This window comes from Schistocerca serialis, chromosome 1, assembly GCF_023864345.2.
Source record: "Schistocerca serialis cubense isolate TAMUIC-IGC-003099 chromosome 1, iqSchSeri2.2, whole genome shotgun sequence".
Classification (NCBI taxonomy): domain Eukaryota; kingdom Metazoa; phylum Arthropoda; class Insecta; order Orthoptera; family Acrididae; genus Schistocerca; species Schistocerca serialis.
The window spans coordinates 27,314,531-27,339,803 of NC_064638.1; the positions used below are offsets into that span (position 1 = coordinate 27,314,531).

Here is a 25,273-nt window from a genome sequence, read left to right on the forward strand (position 1 = left end):
TCCTAGACAGTATCTGCAAATATAGAATTTAGGTAACTACGTTATGCAAACGCATTCTTTAGAATACACCATATTTTCGTTTGCTTCGAAAGACAGCTGTGTGGGAGATCTCTAACGCGAGATAATGTGGCTTGAATGTGACGCGCGACGCGCTAGTGGCTCAGAATCTCGGTGGGCGCCCGATTAGTTTCACTGCAACAGTAAATAGTTCACATGCCTGTAAGCACTAAGGGACTTAACATCTGAGGTCGTCAGTCCCCTAGAATTGGAACTACTTAAACCTAACTAACCTAGGGACATCACACACATCCATGCCCGAGGCACGATTCGAATCTGCGACCGTAGCAGCAGCACGGTTCCAGACTGTAGCGCCTAGAACCACTCGGCCACAGCGGCCGGCACTAGGTATATAATTAATTCATTATTACGTGTCCTGATTACACTTCCTACTTATTTGTGACATAATTACGCCTATATATCGAGATGAGAAAACTTGGCGGTTGTGACTAAACAAGAATAGTGATAACAAAATACGCCACCTAAGTAGTGCGCCAATTGTAATGCAAAGAATGAGAGGGATTGTTTTGTACGAGGAGGACTGAATTCCTGCTGGTAAGAGAGGTAGCTGCGAAGAAACCATGGGTAACAGAAGAAATACTTCAGTTGATTGATGAAAGGAGGAAGTACAAACATGTTCCGGGGAAATCAGGAATACAGAAATACAAGTCGCTGAGGAATGAAATAAATAGGAAGTGCAGGGAAGCTAAGACGAAATGGCTGCAGGAAAATGTGAAGTCATCGAAAAAGATACGATTGTCGGAAGGACAGACTCAGCATACAGGAAAGTCAAAACAACCTTTGGAGACATTAAAAGCAATGGTGGTAACATTACGAGTGCAACGGGAATTCCACTGTTAAATGCAGAGGAGAGAGCAGATAGGTGGAAAGAATACATTGAAAGCCTCTATGAGGGTGAAGATTTGTCTGATGTGATAGAAGAAGAAACAGGAGTCGATTTAGAAGAGATAGGGGATCCAGTATTAGAATCGGAATTTAAAAGAGCTTTTGACGACTTACGGTCAAATAAGGCAGAAGGGATAGATAACATTCCATCAGAATTTCTAAAATCATTGGGGGAAGTGGCAACAAAACGACTATTCACGTTGGTGTGTAGAATATATGAGTCTGGCGACATACCATCTGACTTTTGGAAAAGCATCACCCAATCAATTCCAAAGACGGCAAGAGCTGACAAGTGCGAGAATTATCGCACAATCAGCTTAACAGCTCATGCATCGAAGCTGCTTACAAGAATAATATACAGAAGATTGGAAAAGAAAATTGAGAATGCGCTAGGTGACGATCAGTTTGGCTTTAGGAAAAGTAAAGGGACGAGAGAGGCAATTCTGACGTTACGGCTAATAATGGAAGCAAGGCTAAAGAAAAATCAAGACACTTTCATAGGATTTGTCGACCTGGAAAAAGCGTTCGACAATATAAAATGGTGCAAGCTGTTCGAGATTCTGAAAAAAGTAGGGGTAAGCTATAGGGAGAGACGGGTCATATACAATATGTACAACAACCAAGAGGGAATAATAAGAGTGGACGATCAAGAACAAAGTGCTCGTATTAAGAAGGGTGTAAGACAAGGCTGTAACCTTTCGCCCCTACTTTTCAATCTGTACATCGAGGAAGCAACGATGGAAATAAAAGAAAGGTTCAGGAGTGGAATTAAAATACAAGGTGAAAGGATATCAATGATACGATTCGCTGATGACATTGCTATCCTGAGTGAAAGTGAAGAAGAATTAAATGATCTACTGAACGGAATGAACAGTCTAATGAGTACAAAGTATGGTTTGAGAGTAAATCGGAGAAAGACGAAGGTAATGAGAAGTAGTAGAAATGAGAACAGCGAGAAACTTAACATCAGGATTGATGGTCACGAAGTCAATAAAGTTAAGGAATTCTGTTACCTAGGCAGTAAAATAACCAAAGACGGACGGAGCAAGGAGGACATCAAAAGCCGACTCGCTAGGCAAGAAAGGCATTTCTGGCCAAGAGAAGTCTACTAATATCAAATACCGGCCTTAATTTGAGGAAGAAATTTCTGAGGATGTACGTCTGGAGTACAGCATTGTATGGTAGTGAAACATGGAGTGTGGGAAAAGCGGAACAGAAGAGAATCGAAGCATTTGAGATGTGGTGCTATAGACGAATGTTGAAAATTAGGTGGACTGATAAGGTAAGGAATGAGGAGGTTCTACGCAGAATCGGAGAGGAAAGGAATATATGGAAAACACTGATAAGGAGAAGGGACAGGATGATAGGACATCTGCTAAGACATGAGGGAATGACTTCCATGGTACTAGAGGGAGCTGTAGAGGGTAAAAACTGTAGAGGAAGACAGAGATTGGAATACGTCAAGCAAATAATTGAGGACGTAGGTTGCAAGTGCTACTCTGAGATGAAGAGGTTAGCACAGGAAAGGAATTCGAGGCGGGCCGCATCAAACCAGTCAGTAGACTGATGACAAAAAAAAAGAGACGTGTTATTAAAAGTAGAAACCTACGAAAATATAATTTTGCTATGACACGTCAAACAATGACGAGTCTCCACCTGTGCATCTTATCTGAGACAACATTACTCCAGCTTCTGTCACGAATGCTTTAAGTGCCTCTGACACTGTCGTTGTTTAATGACGCATCATTTGCAACAGCTTTTCTTTTTAATATCTGCACTCTGTGATGTTTTTTTCAAGATGGACAAAGTATGATCGAGGGCTTTTTTTTCGATCCTCAAAAATGGTTCAAATGGCTCTGAGCACTATGGGACTTAACTTCTGAGGTCATCAGTCCCCTAGAACTTAGAAGTTCTTAAACCTAACTAACCTAAGGACATCACACACATCCACGCCCGAGGCAGGATTCGAACCTACAACCGTAGCGGTCGCGCGGTTCCAGACTGCAGCGCCTAGAACCGCTTGGCCATTCAGGCAGGCTTCGATCCTCAGATGTGATGTCCGAAACGGCTTTGTTGCGAAATGCTTCGACAAGCACGCAGCGTAATTTTTTTTTTGTTATTGTTGCTGGAAACGTAAACATAAATTTGGGTCTGTGGTAATTGTGTTGGGTTGAACTGGTGGTGACATAACGTATATTTTTGCCTGCTCGCTGATTTCGTGCCTGGGGAATCCTAGTTGTAGTAGATGTATTAATTCATAAGGTCGACGTTTTTAAGGTTATCTCGTACGTCGACGCTCAAACGCTGGAGCGAATCACATTGTCTTTTTGTTTTGCCACGACAGGCGCCTCGTCAACAACTGCAGAATCGTTGGGAGCATTGTCGGCAATAATTGATGACGCTGTAGGGCCGTAACGCGCGCGCAAACCATTCCACACGCTCGACCGTAGAACCACAAGCTGATAAAATTTGTGAACTCGCTTTTGACATTGCTTAGTACCAGGAAACACACAACGAAGTGTGGTGTACCGAGATAGCACACAAGAAGAGACTGCGACAGTCGGTACCAGAAGCACGCGCAAACCAATGACGGTGCCCGCGAGAATGTTGGCCGCGAATAGAGCCGCGCGCGCATTAAGCCGTCGGCACACGGACCGTGCATCCGAGCGTTGAACGTGCCAAGTTTCTGACGTCATAGCGTGGAACAGCACGTTCGGGAGTCTTTCCGAACGTGCAGAGCAGTATCTGGCATGTCAGATATTCTGAGCGTGCGTCTGAGCGTTGACCAATGAGATGGCACACGTACGCCATCTCCCTTCAGTAGAGAGTTGTGAGGCGCCAAATTGGCATTCATTTCAAGCCTATATGTATACCTATGCCGTTTCTGAGCACCAGCAAATTGAGAATCACTGGAAAACCCGTTGTTAACTGTGTGATTCGTTCCAATAAAATTATGAGAAACATCATATTCGTGGCAAAAGAATTACTGTAACTTGCGTATTACGAGAATAGGCTATTTGAAGACAGCGACACACTGAAGATCCACCCAAAACGCATTGTTCTTGGTACAATTTTTTATAATTAAATTTCAATTAGTAACATATCTATCGATTAATGTTTCCAGCAAGGGTAAGGTAATATGATTAGATGCCAAGAGACTATTGTTGGTTTAGCGTAATGAGTAGCGTCACTGTTTTTTGTTGGGGCGGTAGTTCGCGTCTTGACCCTTCCAAATATTTTTGCTAACATTCGTGTTGTTATTGCGTTCTGATACTTTATTATTAGTTTAATACAAGTATAAACTGTAATATTTGATGTTATGTAAATATAAGTTCACCTTTTTTTGAGGGGTGACTTTGTTCGATTGGCTTAATCTACAGGACAGCTTGCGCTACTTGTATAAAGATAGTTTTCTCCTTTTTCTTTTACGCTTCGTAATTCACTTGTTGCAAAGATTTTACTACTGGGTAGGAACAGTGATCAAGTAAGACTGACCTTGGGGTTTTAATAAAATGTGGGAATGATGAAATAATATTTATCTTAAGCGTAGAAGTATTTCAAATTTGTACCACACTGTTTTTAATGGAACTTTTATAAGCCTATGTCCTTATTGATTGGACTCGGTACTTTCCTTTTCGTGGACAATGGAGGAAATGTGCGTTTTAATAGAGCTAACGTGGGAATTTTACGCGCGCCCGTTGAGTAAACAGTGTGATTTACGAACTAGACACATCCCTCAACTGCCGCTGGAGTGCGTTGCGATCGCGTATACCACGTTGGGGCCCACGTACCGTATGCACAAGTCGCATCGTTCCTGAGCGTTCAGCAGCACGTTGAACTTGGCACGTTCGACGTTAACGTTCGACAGCACGGTCCGTGTGCCGACGGCTTAAGTAACCGTGGACGAGCACAAGTTGCCAGTTGCACGTCGGCCAAAGTGTCGCAAGGGAGCTCCTGCAGAACGCTCGTCGCGCCTTCGGGTCCTCGAGCCGTCGAGTGAGACGGTAACAGTGACCGGTAGATACGCAGATGTTCGTCTGCAGTGGAAACACAACAGTGAATAGAAGTATCGTGTACGGGCAGAGACCGACTGCTTAGAGATCTGACTCAGTACTGTTAGTTTGTACCCGTTCTTCGAATAGTACACCGAAACAGAAGATTACTTTTCTTCCGTCTTTCATTATTTAGTTTGTGTCCACGGATGTGTAGTCAGCGCAGGACAGATAGGGTAAATGTGCGTTCTACAAGTGCTGTAACCGGCGTTACCGAAGCTCAGTAATATATGAGCGTCGTTCAATAAGTAATGCCCCATATTAAAAAAAAAATATACATGGACAAACATCCTTGTTGGTGCTTCACATTCGATGTTTGTTCTTTGCGCCGGTGTCAAAATGGCGTCTAAATACGACTCGCGTTACAAGCGGCGTGCTGTTATTGAATTCTTGTGTGCAGAAAAAGAAACCGTGGTGAACATCCATAAACGTTTGTGTACAGTATATGGCGATGCTGCGGTTGGACGACCGGTACAGAAAGTTACAGCCTCAGGACAGGCAGAAACAGAGCTCGATGATCAGCCACGCTCGGGACGTCCTGTCACAGCCACTGCTCGAGACATGCTGACTCGTGCGGATGCCGTTATCCGTGCCGACCGGCGCATCACAACTCGACAACTGGCTCTACAGTTGTCAGTCAGCATTGGAAGTGCGTGTGGAATGACTGAGACTCTCGGATGTTCAAAGAGGTTCCACGAATGCTCACAGCGGACCAAGAGATTCAAAGACAGGCCATTTCATCTGAAGTCTTGGAGCGTTTTGAGACCGACGGAGGCCTTTCTGTCACGGATCGTTACGGGGGGACCAAAGTTGGGTGCACCACTTTGCGCCGGATAGAAAAAGGCGGTCCATGGAGTGGCATCATCCTCATTCACCACAAAAGAAAAAATTCAAGACAACCCCCTCTGCCGGTAAAATCATGGTGACAGTCTTCTGGGATTGTGATGGCATCACTCTCGTGGATGTGATGCCAAGAGGGTCAACCACCAATTCAGAGGCACAAGTGAAGGTTCTGAATAAACTCAAGAACCGTTTCCGACGTGTTACATCGAAAAAGAATCCATCACAAATCTTGCTCCAACACGATAATACACGCCCACACACAAGTCTGCGAACCCGGGAACAAATCGCCAAATTGGGTGGGACGTTATTGTCTCGTCCACCCTACAGTCCAGACCTGGCATCCTCGGACTTCCATCTCTTTGGGCCGCTTAAAGATTCTCTACGGGGAACCCACTGTGAAAATGAGGAGCGTGTCAGTCATGTAGTGAAAACATGGTTATGCCTACAGGACATGAGCTCTTACCAGCAGGTAACACAACGTTGGCGTACGGCCATAGAACGTGATGGAGACTGTACAAAAATGCGACATGGAAAGACATGTTGATGTACATTGTCACCAAATTCTGACTCTTTAACCATCTGGTGAGCAAAATGTATGAGACAGGCGAAATACCCCCAGACTGCAAGAAGAATATAATAATTCCAATCCCAAAGAAAGCAGGTGTTGACAGATGTGCAAATTACCGAACTATCAGTTTAATAAGTCACGGCTTCAAAATACTACCGCGAATTCTTTACAGACGAATGGAAAAACTAGTGGAAGCCGACCTCGGGGAAGATCAGTTTGGATTCCGTAGAAATATCGGAACACGTGAGGCAATACTGACCCTACGATTTATCTTAGAAGCTAGATTAAGGAAAGGCAAACCTACGTTTCTAGCATTTGCAAACTTAGAGGAAGCTTTTGTCAATGTTGACTGAAATACTCTCTTTCAAATTCTGAAGGTGGCAGGGGTGAAACACAGAGAGCGAAAGGCTATTTACAATTTGTACAGAAACCAGATGGCAGTTATAAGAATCGAGGGACATGAAAGGGAAGCAGTGACTGGGAAGGGAGTGAGACAGGGTTGTAGCCTCTCCCAGATGTTATTCAATCTGTGTATTGAGCAGGCTGTGAAGGAAAGACAAGAAAAATTCGGAGTAAGTATTAAAAAACCATGGAGAAGAAATAAAAAGTTTGAGGTTCGCCGATGGCATTGTAATTCTGTCAGAGACAGCAAAGGACTTGGAAGAGCAGTTGAACGGAATGGACGGTGTCTTGAAAGGAGGATATAAGATGAACATCAACAAAAGCAAAAAGAGGATAATGGAATGTAGTCGAATTGAGTTGGGTGATGCTGAGGGAATTAGAAAGGAAATGAGACACTTAAAGTAGTAAAGGAGTTTTGCTATTTGGGGAGCAAAATAACTGATGACGGTCGAAGTAGAGAGGATATAAAAAGTAGACTGGCAATGGCAAGGGAAGCGTTTCTGAAGAAGAGAAATTCGTTAACATCGAGTATTGATTTAAGTATCAGGAAGTCGTTTCTGAAAGTATATGTATGGAGTGTAGCCATGTATGGAAGTGAAACATGGACGATAAGTAGTTTGGACAAGAAGAGAATAGAAACTTTCGAAATGTGGCGCTACAGAAGAATGCTGAAGATTAGATGGGTAGATCACATAACTAATGAGGAAGTATTGAACAGAATTGGGGAGAAGAGGAGTTTGTGGCACAACTTGACTAGAAGAAGGGATTGGTTGGTAGGACATGTTCTGAGGCATCGAGGGATCACCAATTTAGTACTGGAGGGCAACGTGGAGGGTAAAAATCGTAGAGAGAGGCCAAGAGATGAATACACTAAGCAGATTCAGAAGGATGTAGGCTGCAGTAGGTACTGGGAGATGAAGGAGCTTCCACAGGATAGAGTAGCATGGAGAGCTGCATCAAACTAGTCTCAGGACTGAAGACTACAACAACAACAATAGCAATAAATATGTTCTGAGTAAAATAAAAAAGAGCATTGCTTATTGAACGACCCTCGTATTTTGCAGTTCACTATTCTGTGTTACTTTCGTTGTGTGTGTGTACGAGCGCTGCCTTAGAACCTACGGATCCGTCGTAACAGAATACTGGTATCAATCTTTTTCAGCGGCAGCGAAATTTTCATCAAAATGGAAGCTCGCAGTCCTCAACATAAAGAGTGGAAGCAGCAGAAAAAGTATTGACCCCACAACTGTGAGGAATGAAAACGAACAAGTCTGAAGGCGCAACGGAGGTCGCAGAGGATGGGATGCCGGCTGATACTGCAGCTCAAGAGCGAAGTGTTGCGGTAGTGAAGTGCGGGAGACGGTGTGGCCAACGGCGGGTGTCTGCGGCGGTCTGAAAGCGCGCCGTGCCTTCCTAAGCAGCTGTCGGCCCTGGAGTACTGTCCAGCAGGCACACGCAGGCCGGGCGCACGGGGCTCCCGCGGGCCCCAGCAGCTTCGCCACTGCACTATCCGTCTGCAGAACGCGAGGGCGGAACAGCGCCTGTTAACACATTGACTGCCACCTGAGTGGCTCGCAGTTACACGGGTTGTGACGGCACGTGAGCCGTATTTGGTTCAGGGATACATTCTACTGTGGGCTGCATGAGCCCTAACTGGCTCACATGCGAAGTTGTGTTTAGAGGCCTCGCGAGCCTCGTGGGTCTCACAGAGAATGCGTTTGAACTACGGGTTTAAAAGTAATGACTCTCAATATTTTTGCGGTTGGTAGCCATGGCGATTCCTAACTGCAACCGTCAGAGGCATACTTAACAACGACCCAGCTATAGTAGTCTTTTGTTAGTTTTGCTGATTGGTCGTGTATGCTAGTTGAGGTTACGTTTGTGTATTTGATTAGTTTCCTAGTTTATTATTATGGCCAAAAGAAGCCAAACTTTTGAAGAACTTGAACAGCTAGTGAACGAGGCTACGCAAGACAGTTTACCAAATTGTAAAAGTGACATTTTTAATGTAGATTAGTTCTTACAAAGAAGAAAACAGCAACCAGCCACTATTAATACTGCTATTTATTTAGGTAAACAGCGTCGTTACCGGTTTCGAACTGGCAAGTTCATCATCAGACGGTTGTTCACATGATTTTCAAGATACACTTTACATTATCGTCCGTTTTCGATTTTTATTATTCCACTGTGGCGAAATATTTTTGGTGTGTTGTTGCCCTATGGTAGAAAACAGTGTTTGAAGCGCCATATGTGAAAATAACTAACCTCCAAACGATGAAATACAGCGTACATAAATATGTGAGGTTAAGTGGTTATGGTACTTGCGCCGAAAATTCCGCGCGATTTTGTTGCGAAGTTGCAGGATTGTATTTTTCAATATTGCTAAATATATCCAGCACTTACCTAATTTGTACAAATTACGTAAGTGCTGGATATTTGATAACACAGACAGCGACCCTGATAATGAACGTTATGTTAGAGACCGTACAAAGCAACGGAAGTGTTTTGAAAGTGATGACGAAGAGAGTGACTTTGAGAAATCGAATCTCTGTGATACGCCTAATCCAGGTAAAACTTTTCTTATCAGGTCTGGCTCTTCACAAGATACATTAGGCCCAGAAGAGCCTCCCTGCTCTATCACAAGATACATTAGGCCCAGAAGACCCTCCCTGCTCTACAGGCCGTAATTATTTAAAACATCCATTGTTGCAAAATTATGTGGATGTGAGTGTAATACATAACGGCGGTAATTCCGAAAATGACGTCGATGAAACACCAGATGGAAATATAACCAATGTCACAGATCTAATATGGCCAGATGCTACTAAGGGGCCAGAGATATTTCCTACGTGCTTTCTCCCCTTCTTTATCAAATGATGTTTTGGATACGTTGAGCAATTGTTCACCAGAGGAAGCGTATTTTTATCTCATTGACAATGACGTGTTTGAGTTTCTTGTGGCTGAAACAAATCGATATGCAAAACAAAAAATTGATTCTCAACAACTCAGTCGCAATTCCGGGCTAACGTAATGGAAAGAAACAAACATTGCAGAGATGAAACTTTTCTGTGGCATTATGATCTGGACGGCCTTGGTGGAAATGCCAAACTTAGTTTGCTATTGGAGCAAGGCGACGCTTCACTCTAACAAGGTCAGCTCCATTATGCCACGTAATCGGTTTGAAATACTCCTCAGATTATTTCATGCTTCTGATAATGAAACTAGAATTCAACAGGATAGACTCCGCAAAATCCAACCTCTCTCAGACCTGATAGTACCAAAATTCAAGGACACGATTTGTCCTCAAGAGGATATTTGTATTGATGAGACTATCACTCCTTTTAGAGGATGTCTGTCATTTCGGCAATATGGACCAAACAAAAGGCATAGGTATGGGGTAAAAGACTTCAAACTTTGCCTTCCATCTGGCTATACATGGAACCTCTAAGTGTACTCTGGTAAGGAAGTAACTACAGTTGTTTGTGTTCCTCAAAAAGTACTTATGGAGTTACTTGACCTTTTGTTTTACAATCGGAGGACAATTGGTACAGTAGTGTATCACTGGATGCAGAACTAATCAATGCGTCCACACACCTTGTTGGCACTCTTAGGAGTAACAGAAAAGCTAACCCACACACCGTAATATTTACAAAACCGAAAAAAGGGCAAGCAGTATGTTCATAGTTGTTGTTGTTGTGGTCTTCAGTCCTGAGACTGGTTTGATGCAGCTTTCCATGCTACTCTATCCCGTGCAAGCTTCTTCATCTCCCAGTACCTACTGCAACCTACATCCTTCTGAATCTGCTTAGTGTATTCATCTCTTGGTCTCCCTCTACGATTTTTACCCTCCACGCTGCCCTCCAGTACTAAATTGGTATCCCTTGATGCCTGAGAACATGTCCTACCAACCGATCCCTTCTTCTGGTCAAGTTGTGCCACAGATTTCTCTTCTCCCCAGTTCTGTTCAATACCTCCTCATTAGTTATGTGATCTACCCATCTAATCTTCAGCGTTCTTCTGTAGCACCACATTTCGAAAGCTTCTATTCTCTTCTTGTCCAAACTATTTACCGTCCACGTATCACTTCCACACATGGCTACACTCCATACAAATACTTTCAGAAATGACTTCCTGAGACTTAAATCTATACTCCATGTCAACAAATTTCTCTTCTTCAGAAACGCTTTCCTTGCCATTGGCAGTCTACATTTTATATCCTCTCTACTTCGACCATCATCAGTTATTTTGCTCCCCAAATAGCAAAACTCCTTTACTACTTTAAGTGTCTCATTTCCTAATCTAATTCCCTCAGCATCACCCGACTTAATTCGACTACATTCCATTATCCTCGTTTTGCTTTTGTTGATGTTCATCTTATATCCTCCTTTTAAGACACTGTCCATTCCGTTCAACTGCTCTTCCAAATCCTTTGCTGTCTCTGAGAGAATTACTATGTCATCGGCGAACCTCAAAGTTTTTATTTCTCCTCCATGGATTTTAATACCTACTCCGAACTTTTCTTTTGTTTCCTTTATTGCTTGCTCAATATACAGATTGAACAACATCGGGGATAGGCTACAACCCTGTCTCACTCCCTTCCCAACCACTGCTTCCTTTTCATACCCCTCGACTCTTATAACTGCCATCTGGTTTCTGTACAAATTGTCAATAGCTTTTCGCACCCTGTATTTTACCCCTGCCACCTTCAGAATTTGAAAGAGAGTATTCCAGTCAACATTGTCAAAAGCTTTCTCCAAGTCTACAAATGCTAGAAACGTAGGTTTCCCTTTCCTTAATGTTTCTTCTAAGATAAGTCGTAGGGTCAGTATTGCCTTACGTGTTCCAACATTTCTACGGAATCCAAACTGATCTTGCCTGAGGTCGGATTCTATCAATTTTTCCATTCGTCTGTAAAGAATTCGCGTTCATGTTCATAGAGCAACACAAAAATCTCCGTGATCAAATGGAAAGATAAATGGGATGTTTTGATGATTTAAACCAAACGATGATATGGTGCCTATAAAACGTAAAAATGGTGTGGAAGTTTCGAAACCCAAAGCAGTCGTGGACTACAATGCCATCAAGTCATTTATTTATGTATCCGATCAGATGAGCTCATACTCAACGACAGTTTGGCGTACGGTCATATGGTAGAGAAAGACTGTTTTTTAAATCCTTTTTGGACGTCTTTTGTATATGTTCATGGTGTAGAACTTGGCAAACAAAGGATCCAAGTCCCGCATACAAATAATTCCTTTGAGGGAGCGCTCGACTCTACTACTATTGAATGCCAAATATCCACAACCACGAGTAGCACTACAACCGTTCCAGGAAGATAACAGCCATCGCCTTGTGGCAGTAGAGGGACCAAAGCCGAGCAGTCGAAGCAGGTGCTCGGGAAGAACAGAAGAAAAAAAAAAAGATGTTGCTAAGAAAGTGAAGAGGGTGAGCAATAAATGTGACAGTTTTACGTGCAAAGAGTGTTTCAGACACATTCACAATGCTGTGTCGGACCAAGGCAAGAAATTGTAGATAATATTATATATAGCTATTATAATCAAATAAGCTAAGCGTTTGAGTCATTTCTGGAAAAACGCCTTTTTTATACCTATTGCGGTTTTAAATCAAATAAGCCGAATGTGGCTCATGTGGCACAGATTATAATTGTGTTAAATTGATGCTGCGCGGGATTAGCTGAGCGGTCTAAGGCGCTGCAGTCATGGACTGTGCGGCTGGTCCCGGCGGAGTTTCGAGTCCTCCCTCGGGCATGGGTGTGTGTGTGTGTGTGTGTGTGTCCTTAGGATAGTTTAGGTTAAGTAGTGTGTAAGCTTAGGGACTGATGACCTTAGCAGACAAGTCCCATAAGATTTCACACACATCTGAACATCATCATCTTCACTCATTCTCGAACAATTCTCGTAGTTCCTTATGTCCTCGCAACGTATCTGACGAAGCAAATTCTGGTGAACCCTTCGAGCTTCTCTTCTCGATATGCGCAGTTTCGCCTACAATTGTCTCCATTTCGCTTTCTTTTCGAGCAATGCGCTCGCCACCGACATCAAATTAAATGCTGTTGCACAGACGATTAACTGTTCGGCATCCACTCCCGAACATCGATGACGAAAAATTTTACAACCGTGTTGTAACTCCAGTGAGTTAGTTTGGCTAACGAAGCTTTACAAAGCCTTTCACAGAGACATTTTACAGGCCTTACCCTCGCTGCCACAGGGTAACGCCCCTCGGCCTCAGCCGCCAACAGCCTGCACTCGTCAGCCGTGCTGTGTGTGGACTGCAGGCTGGCTGCCGCCTGTGACGTCACCGCCTGCCGCGGCTCCAGTAGAGCAGCCCTGGCAGTCAGAGTTCTGTTACTTTCACTCGTCTTCCCATTACACGCTTCGAACACTTGTACCTCCAACAACACGTGGATTCACGTAAATCGACAAGACACAGTCGACGATTTGTACGTACGAGTTTCCATTGGCATTCTCCGGCATCGAAGTTCTGTGAACACTTCTCTCGCAGATGTAAACAATATTGCGGATATTAACGCATTTCAGTGTTCACAGGCTGCTTTCCGAGTTGTATTTACGTAACCTACACTGGCTGCAAATGGAAGTAGTATAGATTGTGCATCAGGAAGACATAAAATAAAGATATTGCCGAAGAAGAAAGAATGGTTATATAACAAGACCACGAGCTGCTCACGTCAGAATATAGAAAACATGTTAGAACTAATAACAAAGAACGTTTGTACTGAATAGATGACAACAGATTCAGCTAGATCTCCAGGTATCTTACGGAAAAGGAATTAACAACCATCTCGATTCAAGTGGTTAGGAAAGAATTGGAAAGGAATGCCACTAGAGAAGAAATACTGAAAAGAAAAACTTTTTCTAGAGAAAAAGCCTTGACGGATTGCACCGCAGGAGGTGAAAAATCTGGCACAAAGTGGCCTCAAAACAGAAAAAACAAACTCAGTGAAACAATGCAGGAATACTGGATAAAAAGGAAAAAACGAAGGATGAAGAACGTTAATGGCCTTCAAGCAAGAAGAAGAGGATCCCGCGAAAACAGTTCCTTCGCAGTCTTTAGCTTCTAGGCATTTACATTTCTATTTACACTCACCCAAGCAGTCGAAGTGTGCACGTAATTTAAAGTTACGTACTTAAACTGATCTTTGCAGCTCACTGAACTGGTTCAAATGGCTCAGGCACTATGGGACTTAACATCTGAGGTCATCCGTCCCCTAGACTTAGAACTACTTAAACCTAACTAACCTAAGGACATCCGACACATCCATGCCCGAGGAAGGATTCGAACCTGCGACCGTAGCAACAGCGCGGTTCCGGACTGAAGTGCCTAGAACCGCTCGGCCACAGCGGCCGGCCAGCTAAACTGACAAAGAGATTTTATGGTCTGTGTTCCTATGTAAATGGTCAGTTTGCCTCTTTCCTCGTCTGCAGTACACATTTCGCCGCTGTTATGTGTCAACAACAATGAGTGACAATTCTGCGCGATACTTCCTCAACGTATGTGGCGCCCAACTATATTTTGTCGTCCTGCACGGTCCAGTACGTCCTAATATACATTTTTGCGTAAAAATTCCGAACCGGCCGCTGCGGACGAACGGTTCTATGCGCTTCAATCCCGAACCGCGCTGCTGCTACGGTCGCAGGTTCGAATCCTGCCTCGGGCATGGATGTGTGTGATGTTCTTAGGTTAGTTAGGTTTAAATACATTACTGGCCATTCAAATTGCTACACCAAGAAGAAATGCAGATGATAAACGGGTATTCATTCGACAAATATATTATAGTAGAACTGACATGTTATTACATTTTCACGCAATTTGGGTGCATACATCCTGAGAAATCAGTACCCAGAACAACCACCTCTGGCCGTAATGAAGGCCTTGATACGCCTGGGCATTGAGTCAAACAGAGCTTGGATGGCGTGTACATGTACAATGCCCATCCAGCTTCAACATGATACCACAGTTCATGAAGAGTAGTGACTGGCGTATTGTGACGAGCCAGTTGCTCGGCCACCATTGACCAGACGCTTCCAATTGGTGAGAGATCTGGAGAATGTGCTGGCCAGGGCAGCAGTCGAACATTTTCTGTATCCAGAAAGGCCCGTACAGGACCTGCAGCATGCGGTCGTGCTTTATCCTGCTGAAATGTAGGGTTTCGCAGGGATGGAATGAAGAGTGGAGCCACGGGTCGTTACATCTGAAATGTAGCGTCAAGTGTTCAAAGTGCTGTCAATGCGAACAATAAGTGACCGAGACGTGTAACCAATGGCACCCCATACCATCACGCCAGGTGATACGCCAGTATGACGATGACGAATACACGCTTCCAATGTGCGTTCACCGCGATGTTGCCAAACACGGATGCGACCATCATGATGCTGTAAACAGAACCTGGATTCATCCGAAAAAATGACGTTTTGCCATTCGTGCATCCAGGTTCGTCGCTGAGTACACCATCGCAGGCGCTCCTGTCTGTGATGCAGCGTCAAGGGTAACCGCAGCCATGGTCTCCGAGGTGATAGTCCATCCTGCTGCAAACGTCGTCGAACTGTTCGTGCAGATGCTTGTTATTTTGCAGACGTCTCCATCTGTTGATTCAGGGATTGAGACGGGTCTGCACCATCCGTTACAGCCATGCGGATAAGATGCCTGCCATCTCGACTGCTAGTGATACGAGGTCGTTGGGATCCAGCACGGGTCCGTATTACCCTCCTGAACCCACCGATTCCATATTCTGCTAACAATAATTGGATCTGGACCAACGCGAGCAGCAATGTCGCGATACGATCAAGCGCAATCGCGATAGTCTACAATCCGACCTTTATCATAGTCGGAAATGTGATGGTACGCATTTCTCCTCCTTACACGAGGCATCACAACAACGTTTCACCAGGCAACGCCGGTCAGCTGCTGTTTGTGTAAGAGAGATCGCTTGGAAACTTTCCTCATGTCAGCACGTTGTATGTGTAACCACCGGCGCCAACCTTGTGTGAATGCTCTGAAAAGCTAGTCACTTGCGTATCACAGCATTATGTTCCTGTCGGTTAAATTTCGCGCCTGTAGCACGCCATCTTCGTGGTGTAGCAATTTTAATGACCAGTAGTGTAGTTCTTAGTCTAGGGGACTGATGACCTCAGATGTTAAGTCCCATAGTGCTTAGAGCCAGTTGAACCGTTTATCGCAAATTCCGAAATGTTTGCATCACGGTTTACTAGTGCGTTTTCAAACAAGCCTTTATCCGTGTCCCGTGCGTCCTTACCACTGCACGCCGTGCATATTCCAGGCAAGCAGACCAGGGCACCACCTATGCGCGGGTGGGGGTGGGGGTGGGGGTGGGGAAGGCGGCCGCGTCTCCTCTACTCCACAGCTGCGCGACGTCGCCTCATGTACAGTCACCCTCTGAAAACTCGCCTCGATGCGGCAAACGCACAAGTACGGAATCGAGTCTGACAGTCTGCACGCACACTGACACTGGCCGTGGCATTCAGTAATTCGACCGTCATTCACGACATCGTCAGAGGAACTCGGCCTGGCTGATTCTTTCCTACAGTTGGCAGACAAGACTATCACCCGCACAGCTGACAAGGGAATCTCCCCACACACCCCCTTCATATTTAGTGGTAAGAGGCACAGGGGACAGAGAGCCCGTAAAAAACTGAACACAGATCTATCATGAAAACCGAAAGAAGATGTACTGAACTGTGAAAAAAAAGATTGAAATTTGTATCTGTGTCGTGGTGTAACATCCGTTTGCAACAGCGAGGTGTAAGTAGACATCAATTGATTCTGCACAACTACCCTACTAGCAGTCGAAAGGAAGTGGCTTTCGAATGGGAATCGCTAACTTTTGATGACAGTGGGAGAAGCCAACCGAATCCGCCACCGGCGAACACGTCTGGTGTAGCCCTACCATACACGGCGTTAGTGACAGTACGCGTGTCACGTGACGAGAATCTTGTACGGCTGGTGAGTGGGATATGCCTCCTTGTCCGATTTAGATGATTGTATGAATGTACTACCAACGAAATGATGAAAATATAATAGCCTAGTTTCGTCACATGCGCCGGAACAAACGAGCGCAACGGTTTCAGAGTCACACAGTTTCTCTGTGCTGTTTCACAACGTAAGTTTTAAACGTTTTTGAAGTTGCCTTCCGGTTTTGTAGCATTGACAAGTTCACACCCGTTTATTTGTTGTTTTTATTTCTGTGAAACGTCTATGTGGTATCTTCTCTCACTGTTCATCACCTTTACTTGCGACGGTAACGTATTCTTATCACATGACTCACATTCTATAACCAATGTACAGTATGACAACTACCAAGGCAACAGAAAGAGAACGAACATTTCAATGACCGGACGGACAGTTCACAATGTTGTGAAAAAAGAAATGAAAGACACAAGATAGTTTTGAACACGGTTCGACCACTTCACAATCCATGGCCAGTTAACCACGACGCTATGGCTGTTGATCTTCGTCCAGTATTGCATTTGTTAAGCTTGAACCGTTCACTGTTTCTATGTTGCTTTTTTTTTCAGTGCAGTACGCCTTCTTCCTGTTTTCATGCTCGATCAGTGTTCAGCTTTTGACGGGCTGGCCATCCAGCGGGTCATCTTACCACTACATCTGAGGGGTGGTGGTGGTGGTGGTGGTGGTGGTGGCGGCGGCGGCGGAGGGGGGGTTGGTGTGATGGGAAGTTTCCCTCGTAAGTGATGTACCAGCCTTGTCCTCGCCTTCCTGTTGCATTGGTGCACTCTTTACCAGAATCAATCCCGCCTCATCGCTGCATCTGCGAACGAGAAGAGAGGTGTTGTAGGCTGCACTCCGCGCGGGTCCTGCTTGATGTAAAGCCCCGACATGTCAGTTGTGGCAGCGAGTGAATCAGCCGCTGATCACGCCGCCAGTGGTTCAGCTGCGTGAAATCCCGAGTGAGGGGCTGCAAACTGTCTGTTACGCTGCGGAGTGCGCACGTGCAGCAACACGGGACTGTGGCGTCGCCCGCTAACATCGCAAGGTACTCTACCCACGCAAAGCAGACTCCTGTTACACAGACGAATTGTGTGGTCTCGTGTCTTTTTAACCTTTATGAACACGTTTATTTTGTTTTCGTTACTCATTGCGAATGCTGGACGACTGAATTAAGTGTTCTCCCAGAAGAGAGAAAAAGCCTAGAGTAGGCCATACGCACAAATAAGAAAGTAAATAGAGGAAGTTTTTTAATGGAAAATGTTTCGAGGCGAAAAAGTCAAATCTTTTTATCGAGAAAAATAATTTTCTCCGTTGTTTGGCAGTTAGGGGGAAAACGAGATACAAAGGATAAAGTGAAAAGCCCCTATTTACAGCCTTGTAAATATTGTTTGATGTTTTCGTCGAGTAGATAAATGTGGACTTTTGAACTGTCTTTACGACAAATGGCTCTGAGCACTATGGGACTTAACATCTATGGTCATCAGTCCCCTAGAACTTAGAACTACTTAAACCTAACTAACCTAAGGACATCACACAACACCCAGTCATCACGAGGCAGAGAAAATCCCTGACCCCGCCGGGAATCGAACCCGGGAACCCGGGCGTGGGAAGCGTGAACGCTACCGCACGACCACGAGCTGCGGAGAAGCTCTTTACGACATTTTTCCTACTGTTTTATTTCTCACTTTAGCGTACGATCCTCGTCGAGAACACCCACTACGAATTTTCCGTCGATCATTACCACTGCTCGCTCCTGCATTGCGCACATTTCGAATTTTCGGTACAAAGGGGGCTCCTGACACCTTTCACTCGCCGAACTGCGCAGCAGACAACTGTGTTGTACACGAGGCGACCACTGGTGACAGGTGGGACTGCGTACATGACTGAAACGCCAGAGGCGCTGCAGTAGACTCACTTGCCACTAGTCGCTCCCGGTGAAACGGGCTCAGAATTGACGGCCGTCGTCGGCACGCGAGACGAAGTGGCGCGCGGCCTCGAGGAATGTGGGCCCGGCACTCACCTGGTCGGCGGCGGAGGGCCCGCCCTCGAGAGGGCGCGCCGCGTCGCGCTCCATGGCGGCGCCGCCGTCAGCAGCCGCCGGACATGCACGCTCCACGCTCCAGCGGGCGCGCGGGGGAACACGGCACAGCACTCGCGGCACGCACTCACACCTCCTGGGGCCGCAGCCGACTGCCGGCTCCCAGCACGCTGCCAACTTGTTGCCCGCGCCTTCTCCGTGGAAGGGAGAGGCCTCAAGATGGCGGCCTACTAACCTTGGCGCGCGGTTGCCACGTCGCGGCGCCGGGCGGCGCACCCGCACTAACCACTAACCCACAGCAGCCGCCGCACGCCGCCGCCGCGCTCTGTAATTCGCGCATTCCTTCCCTCCCCTCACCACGCAGCCGGGGCGATTCGGCCGTCACGGGCCACCCCGCGGCCGGCTAAACAAACGCTCGCCACACCTTCCTGCCCCGCTGCAAACTGAAGCTGTGAGTCGCTCGCCTCGTAATTCCGACAGTTTCCCAATACTGATCACACCTTCCGAATAGAAAAGTATCTGCCCATCCACAATTCCTATTGCTACGACCTCCACCTGCGAGAGTATATTGTTGTTGTTGTTGTGGTCTTCAGTCCTGATACTGGTTTGATGCAGCTCTCCATGCTACCTGTCCTGTGCAAGCTTCTTCATCTCCCAGTACTTACTGCAACCTACATCCTTCTGAATCTGCTTAGTTTATTCATCTCTTGGTCTCCCTCTACGATTTTTACCCTCCACGCTGCCCTCCAATACTAAATTTGTGATCCCTTGATGCTTTCAGAACATGTCCTACCAACCGATCCCTTCTTCTTTTCAAGTTGTGCCACAAACTCCTCCCCAATTCTATTCAATACCTCCTCATTAGTTATGTGATCTACCCATCTAATCTTCAGCATTCTTCTGTAGCGCTACATTGCGAAAGCTTCTATTCTCTTCTTGTCCAAACTATATATGGTCCACGTTTCACTTCCAAACATGGCCGCACTCCATACAAATACTTTCAGAAGCGACTTCCTGACACTTAAATCTATACTCGATGTTAACAAATTTCTCTTCTTCAGAAACGCTTTCCTTGCCATTGGCAGTCTACATTTTATATCCTCTCTACTTCGACCATCATCAGTTATTTTGCTCCCCAAATAGCAAAACTCCTTTACTACTTTAAGTGTCTCATTTCCTAATCTAATTCCCTCAGCATCGCCCGACTTAATTCGACTACATTCCATTATCCTCGTTTTGCTTTTGTTGATGTTCATCTTATACCGTCCTTTCTAGACACTGTCCATTCCGTTCAACTGCTCTTCCAAGACCTTTGCTGTCTCTGACAGAATTACAATGTCATCGGCCAACCTCAAAGTTTTTATTTCCTCTCCATGGATTTTAATTCCTACTCCAAATTTTTCTTTCGTTTCGTTTACTGCTTGCTCACTCTACAGATCGAATAACATCGGGGAGAGGCTACAACCCTGTCTCACTCCCTTCCCAACCACTGCTTCCCTTTTATGCCCCTCCACTCTTATAACTGCCCTCTGTTTTCTGTACAACTTGTAAATAGCCTTTCGCTCCCTGTATTTTGCCTCTGCCGCCTTCAGAATTTGAAAGAGTATTGCAGTCAACATTGTCAAAAGCTTTCTCTAAGTCTACAAATGCTAGAAACGTAGGTTTGCCTTTCCTTAATCTATTTTCTAATATAACTCGTAGGGTCGGTGTTGTCTCACGTGTTCCAAAATTTCTACGGAATGAAAACTGATCTTCCCCGAGGTCGGCTTGTACCAGCTTTTCCATTCGTCTGTGAAGAATTCGTGTATTCTACAGCCGTGACTTTAAATGTTGTCAACTCCCGGGGCCTTGTTTCGACGTAGGTCTTTCAGTGCTCTGCCAAACTCTTCACGCAGTATGATATATCCCATTTCATCTTCATCTACATGCTCTTCCATTTCCGTAATATTGTCCTCAAGTACATCACCCTGGTATAGACCCTCTATATACTTCCACCTTCCTGCTTTCCCTTCTTTGCTTAGAACTCGATTTCCATCTTAGCCCTTGATATTCATGCATGTGGTTCTTTTTTCTCCAAAGGTCTCTCTAATTTTCCTGTAGGCAGTATCTATCTTACCCCTAGTGAGATATGCCTCTACATCCATACATTTGTCCTCTAGCTATCCCTGATTAGATATTTTGCACTTCCTGTCGATCTCATTTTTGAGACGTTTGTATTCCTTTTTGCGTGCTTCTTTTCTTGTTTCGTTTCACCCTCTTTGGGGTACGCTGGATCAATCATTTCTTTGCGCGTTGTTCTTTTCTTAGGGCCCAGTATTTCTTCATTCTTTCTGATCTTTTTCTCTCTTCTTCCGAGATGCAGGGTTTGGACGTTTGTGTAGATTTGTCTTGGAACCTGATGTTTTCATCTTTAGTAATTAATTTAGCTGTTAAATCAATAAGTGAATTTTCTGAAATCTTTAATTCTACTAGGTCTTTCTCAGTTTCTTTAAACCACTTGGGTTTCGTTCTGCTGTTACGGAAAAAGTCAAAGATTTGTTTAGTTACTCTGTTGGAATTCATTCTGAGAAGATGACCATAGAAATTTATCCTCCTTTTTCTCATAGTATGTGAAAATTTTTCGATTTTCTTGTTGAGACTTTATTTTTGATGTATATAATCTTATTGTCTTGAAATTTTGGTCCTATGATTTTTCTTGAAATTTTTCTTTCCTTTAGCTCAAGTTTCTCCATTTGGCCTTTGATATTCATCTTTAGTGTTTCTGGTGCATACAGTGCTTCTGGCTTAATCACTGTCTTGTAATGTGCAGTTTTGGACCCCCATTAAAGGGATCTTTTGTTGTATGTATTTTTTGTTAGTTGGAAAACCAATTCAAGTTTATTTTTTCTGGGTTCCATTGCTTTGCTTTCCCCAGCATTCCGACTACTGCATTCTCCGAGATATTTGAATTCTTTTACTATTTCAATCTTGTTGTTGAACTGTGAGGTATTTTTATGAATGCTTGATGTTTGTCAATATCTTAGTTTTTTCAAAGGAGATGTGAAGACCTATTTTAGTTGCCTGTTTCTTTAGTTCAAGGATTTGCTCCCGTGCTTCTTCCATTGTTTCAGCAAACAGGGCCATATCATCTGCAAAAGCAATGCAGTTTAAAGGTTCTTCTTTTTGCAACCCTATCTTATACCACTTTTAATATTTGTGTTCCATTCTCCGACTACTTTCTCAAGCGCACAATTGAACAGCAACGGTGAGAGCCCATCCCTCTGTCGCACTCCCGTTTTTATTTCAAAGGGTTCTGATAATTCGCCCATAAATTTAACTTTCGAAAATGTATTTGTAAGGGTCGCTTTTATAATATTAGTTGTTTTCTTATCCAAACCCATTTCTTGCAGGACTGATAATAGAGATTCTCTGTCAATCGAATTGGATTCCCTACTATAATAGTTCGTCAACAGATTATTGCCTAACATACGAGATAATACTGATCGAAAATCAACGATCGGTGTGCATGTCTCTTAGGTTTCTCTTGCGAGTCCTACTAACCTATCGTGTAAGGCGCTGCAGTCATAGACTGCGCGGCTGGTCCCGGCGGAGGTTCGAGTCCTCCCTCGGGCATGGATGTGTGTGTTTGTCCTTAGGATAATTTCGGTTAAGTAGTGTGTAACCTTAGGGAGTGATGACCTTAGCAGTTAAGTCCCATAAGATTTGACACACTTTTGAACATTTTATTACCCTATCCTAGAAAGAGAGTCGTAATCATTGAGATGTTAAAGAAAATCCCGATCGCAGAAACTACCGTATGTTACTGTCACAAACGGTCTTGGTTCTACAGGTGCACACAAGTATCTATGTTAAAAGCTATACCCACATTTTCGAATCTAGGTACGACATTACCTCTGAATTAGGTGTTTTTTTTTTCGGGACAAATACCGTGACTGTGATTGTAGTAATGTGTATTTCCAGCCCACGATGCAACCTTGTGATAAAATTACCCCATTTTGAAAGTGATTCAGCTAAGGAACGTGGTATGTAAGCTTCATTTGCGACTCCCTCACACCACCCCAACTAGATAATTCTATAGTATTTCTAGCGCAATCTGTCTCGATACTATATCAGAGGTTCTGCGATATATCTACTGAGGTATAGGCGATGACTGATTGAGAAGGAACACAAACAATAGCTGTAGATGATGTGCTGATTGAGGTCGTAAGAAGAAAAATGTACACTAGCTTCTCAGATCTCTAGTGTTACACTATCCGCTTGAAATAATGTAAATCATATGGAATCAGGTCTCTCCATTCAAGCACATATCTGCATCGGATCACACCAACAACTGATCAGATTTCTGGCACTCCCATATTTCGAACAGAGACACCTTTCCCGAACCTAGCTGCTACAGTAAAATTCCAACGTGGTTTTAGTCACCCCCTACGCATCTTCCAACTGCTCTCATTTCTACAGCTTTCCGGATGTGATCATTCCAATTTAAGTCGGAACTGAGCAGAAGTCGGAGAAAGATATACCCACCACCGTCTGCAACCAATGTAGACATAGAGTGACCTGAGTTAGAGCAACAGGACGGTGTTTTGGCCATTCAGCGGAAATGCGTGCAATATTGTACACCCCCAAACTACATACAAGTACTATAGGTCCACGTCTATTCAAATCAGTCAGCCCAACATGCTATCATCGTTATTCTATACCCCCAACAGAGAAAAATTACGAACTATAAAAGCTCATCCGATTTAAAAGTCACATACGCACCGATGCTGGTGCAATGACGCAAAGCTGTGGTGCGGTCCAGCGCGGTGAAACAGATTTCGCAATGCTTTCCTAGAACAGTGAAGCGTGCAGCCCTTCAAGCATTCCTAACGGTATAACCAGTCCCTCACCGAATTCACACCTCAAACTGCCGCTCCTACTACCGCCTCTGGGGCACAATACTATTAAATATACAGGCACCGCAGAGACCACTTTAAAGTTTGATCACGTACACTGTACGCGAATGATCCTATCCCACAGACTATACTAAGTCGCATGAGACGCTCCCTCTTGTCATGGTTCAAACACTGTTCTCTAACACGCCTTTGTACAATGCCAAACATTTCATTTATCTGCCACGACTTCGAGGACAGTGTCAGGTTCTAAACTGACATTAAGAAGTTCTGACCCACGGCCTTTTGCAGGAAACTAGACGTTGCATGGTGCAAATCATATTCTTACGGTGGATAGCATAATATGCCGCACATCAGTTTATTTTAAATAAAAGACAATTACAACATAAGCAAAGTGGAAGAGTTTTGAAATGTTGGCTTAGCTCCCCAAACTACAGTTCGAAGGTGATTCACGAGCTCTACATTTAGACTCGTCTCTAACACTGACGGAATAGCTGATGGCTTTGCGTTCCCTTTCGACTGAGTCCTCATATTGCACTCATGTACACGATCAGTGTTTCGGTGCTATCCACCCCAGAAGTTGCTGTCCATCCACCAAAACTTTTACCCCAACTTAAACAAGCAATATCAGTCGATCATTATGTGGTAACCAGTGCACGGATGGGATGGAAAAGACAACATGGATGTACTGTAATAAAAAGCATCACAGTTGATAGCACGAACAATTTTGCATTAACTTCAACACCGGCCATTGATGTGACAGCATGTTCCCCAAATTTCAGTATCATAGCTAAACAACCCCTTCTCCACTTTGCGAGTATCAGTGCGAACATGGATAGATGAATGTGCAATACATCCATTCAGTGTTAATTCTCGAACACATGAATCGTCAAAGTATACCAGACAGTGCTCCATATAGCTCCTCGAGCATAGTGCTTAATTTACGATCTATCTCTCTGCGCATGGGAATCACAGAGGATTCTCGCTGTCTTAGGGTAAAATTAGAGAGTGAAAGACCATCCTCGCAATGCCACTGACAAACCCGCCATGGAACACCGTTAGCCAATTAATCTGCAACCGACCAGAAGAGGACCGCTACACCCCACCTCGAAACGTGTCCATGTTGAGGAGCTTAGCATTGCTTATCGATGTATAGTAACAGATTTCAAAGTACCATGATGCAATAGCAGACAGTTAAGAAGAACAAGAAACGAATGATTTTTATGCGCAATGGAGCTCCAGACGGATGGAGTTCGACTCATTTTTACGGAAATCAAACAAGCTATCAACTCTAAAGCACTGTTCTAGAGTCTAAGATCGGTACCTGGGAGGTACTGGTAAGAGAGAACGTAAACACACGCACTCCTAAGGCTACAACGTTCTGCACTTAAAACAGGCCTATAAAGTTAGATCACCTGCGTTTCCGACCTCTCAAATGTATGGAATGTAGCCTTGTTAATATTCATTTGTGAGAGATTTACTTCAACAGTATGTCATACATCCTATTTCCCGC

The 25,273-nt window shown here is 44.4% G+C and overlaps 1 protein-coding gene across 5 annotated transcripts in view; it reads right to left on the reverse strand.

The window, feature by feature from the left end:
- LOC126461015 (tight junction protein ZO-1) overlaps nt 1-18,999 on the reverse strand; it is a 724,130-nt gene extending 705,131 nt beyond the window's left edge. For all 5 annotated transcript variants that reach the window (XM_050095967.1, XM_050095964.1, XM_050095966.1 and 2 more), the window contains exon 1: nt 18,851-18,999. In XM_050095967.1, coding sequence (XP_049951924.1) covers nt 18,851-18,904 — 54 coding nt within the window. In that variant the 5' untranslated portion in view covers nt 18,905-18,999. The remainder of the gene's footprint in view (nt 1-18,850) is intronic.
- Nucleotides 19,000-25,273: the final 6,274 nt, after the last annotated feature.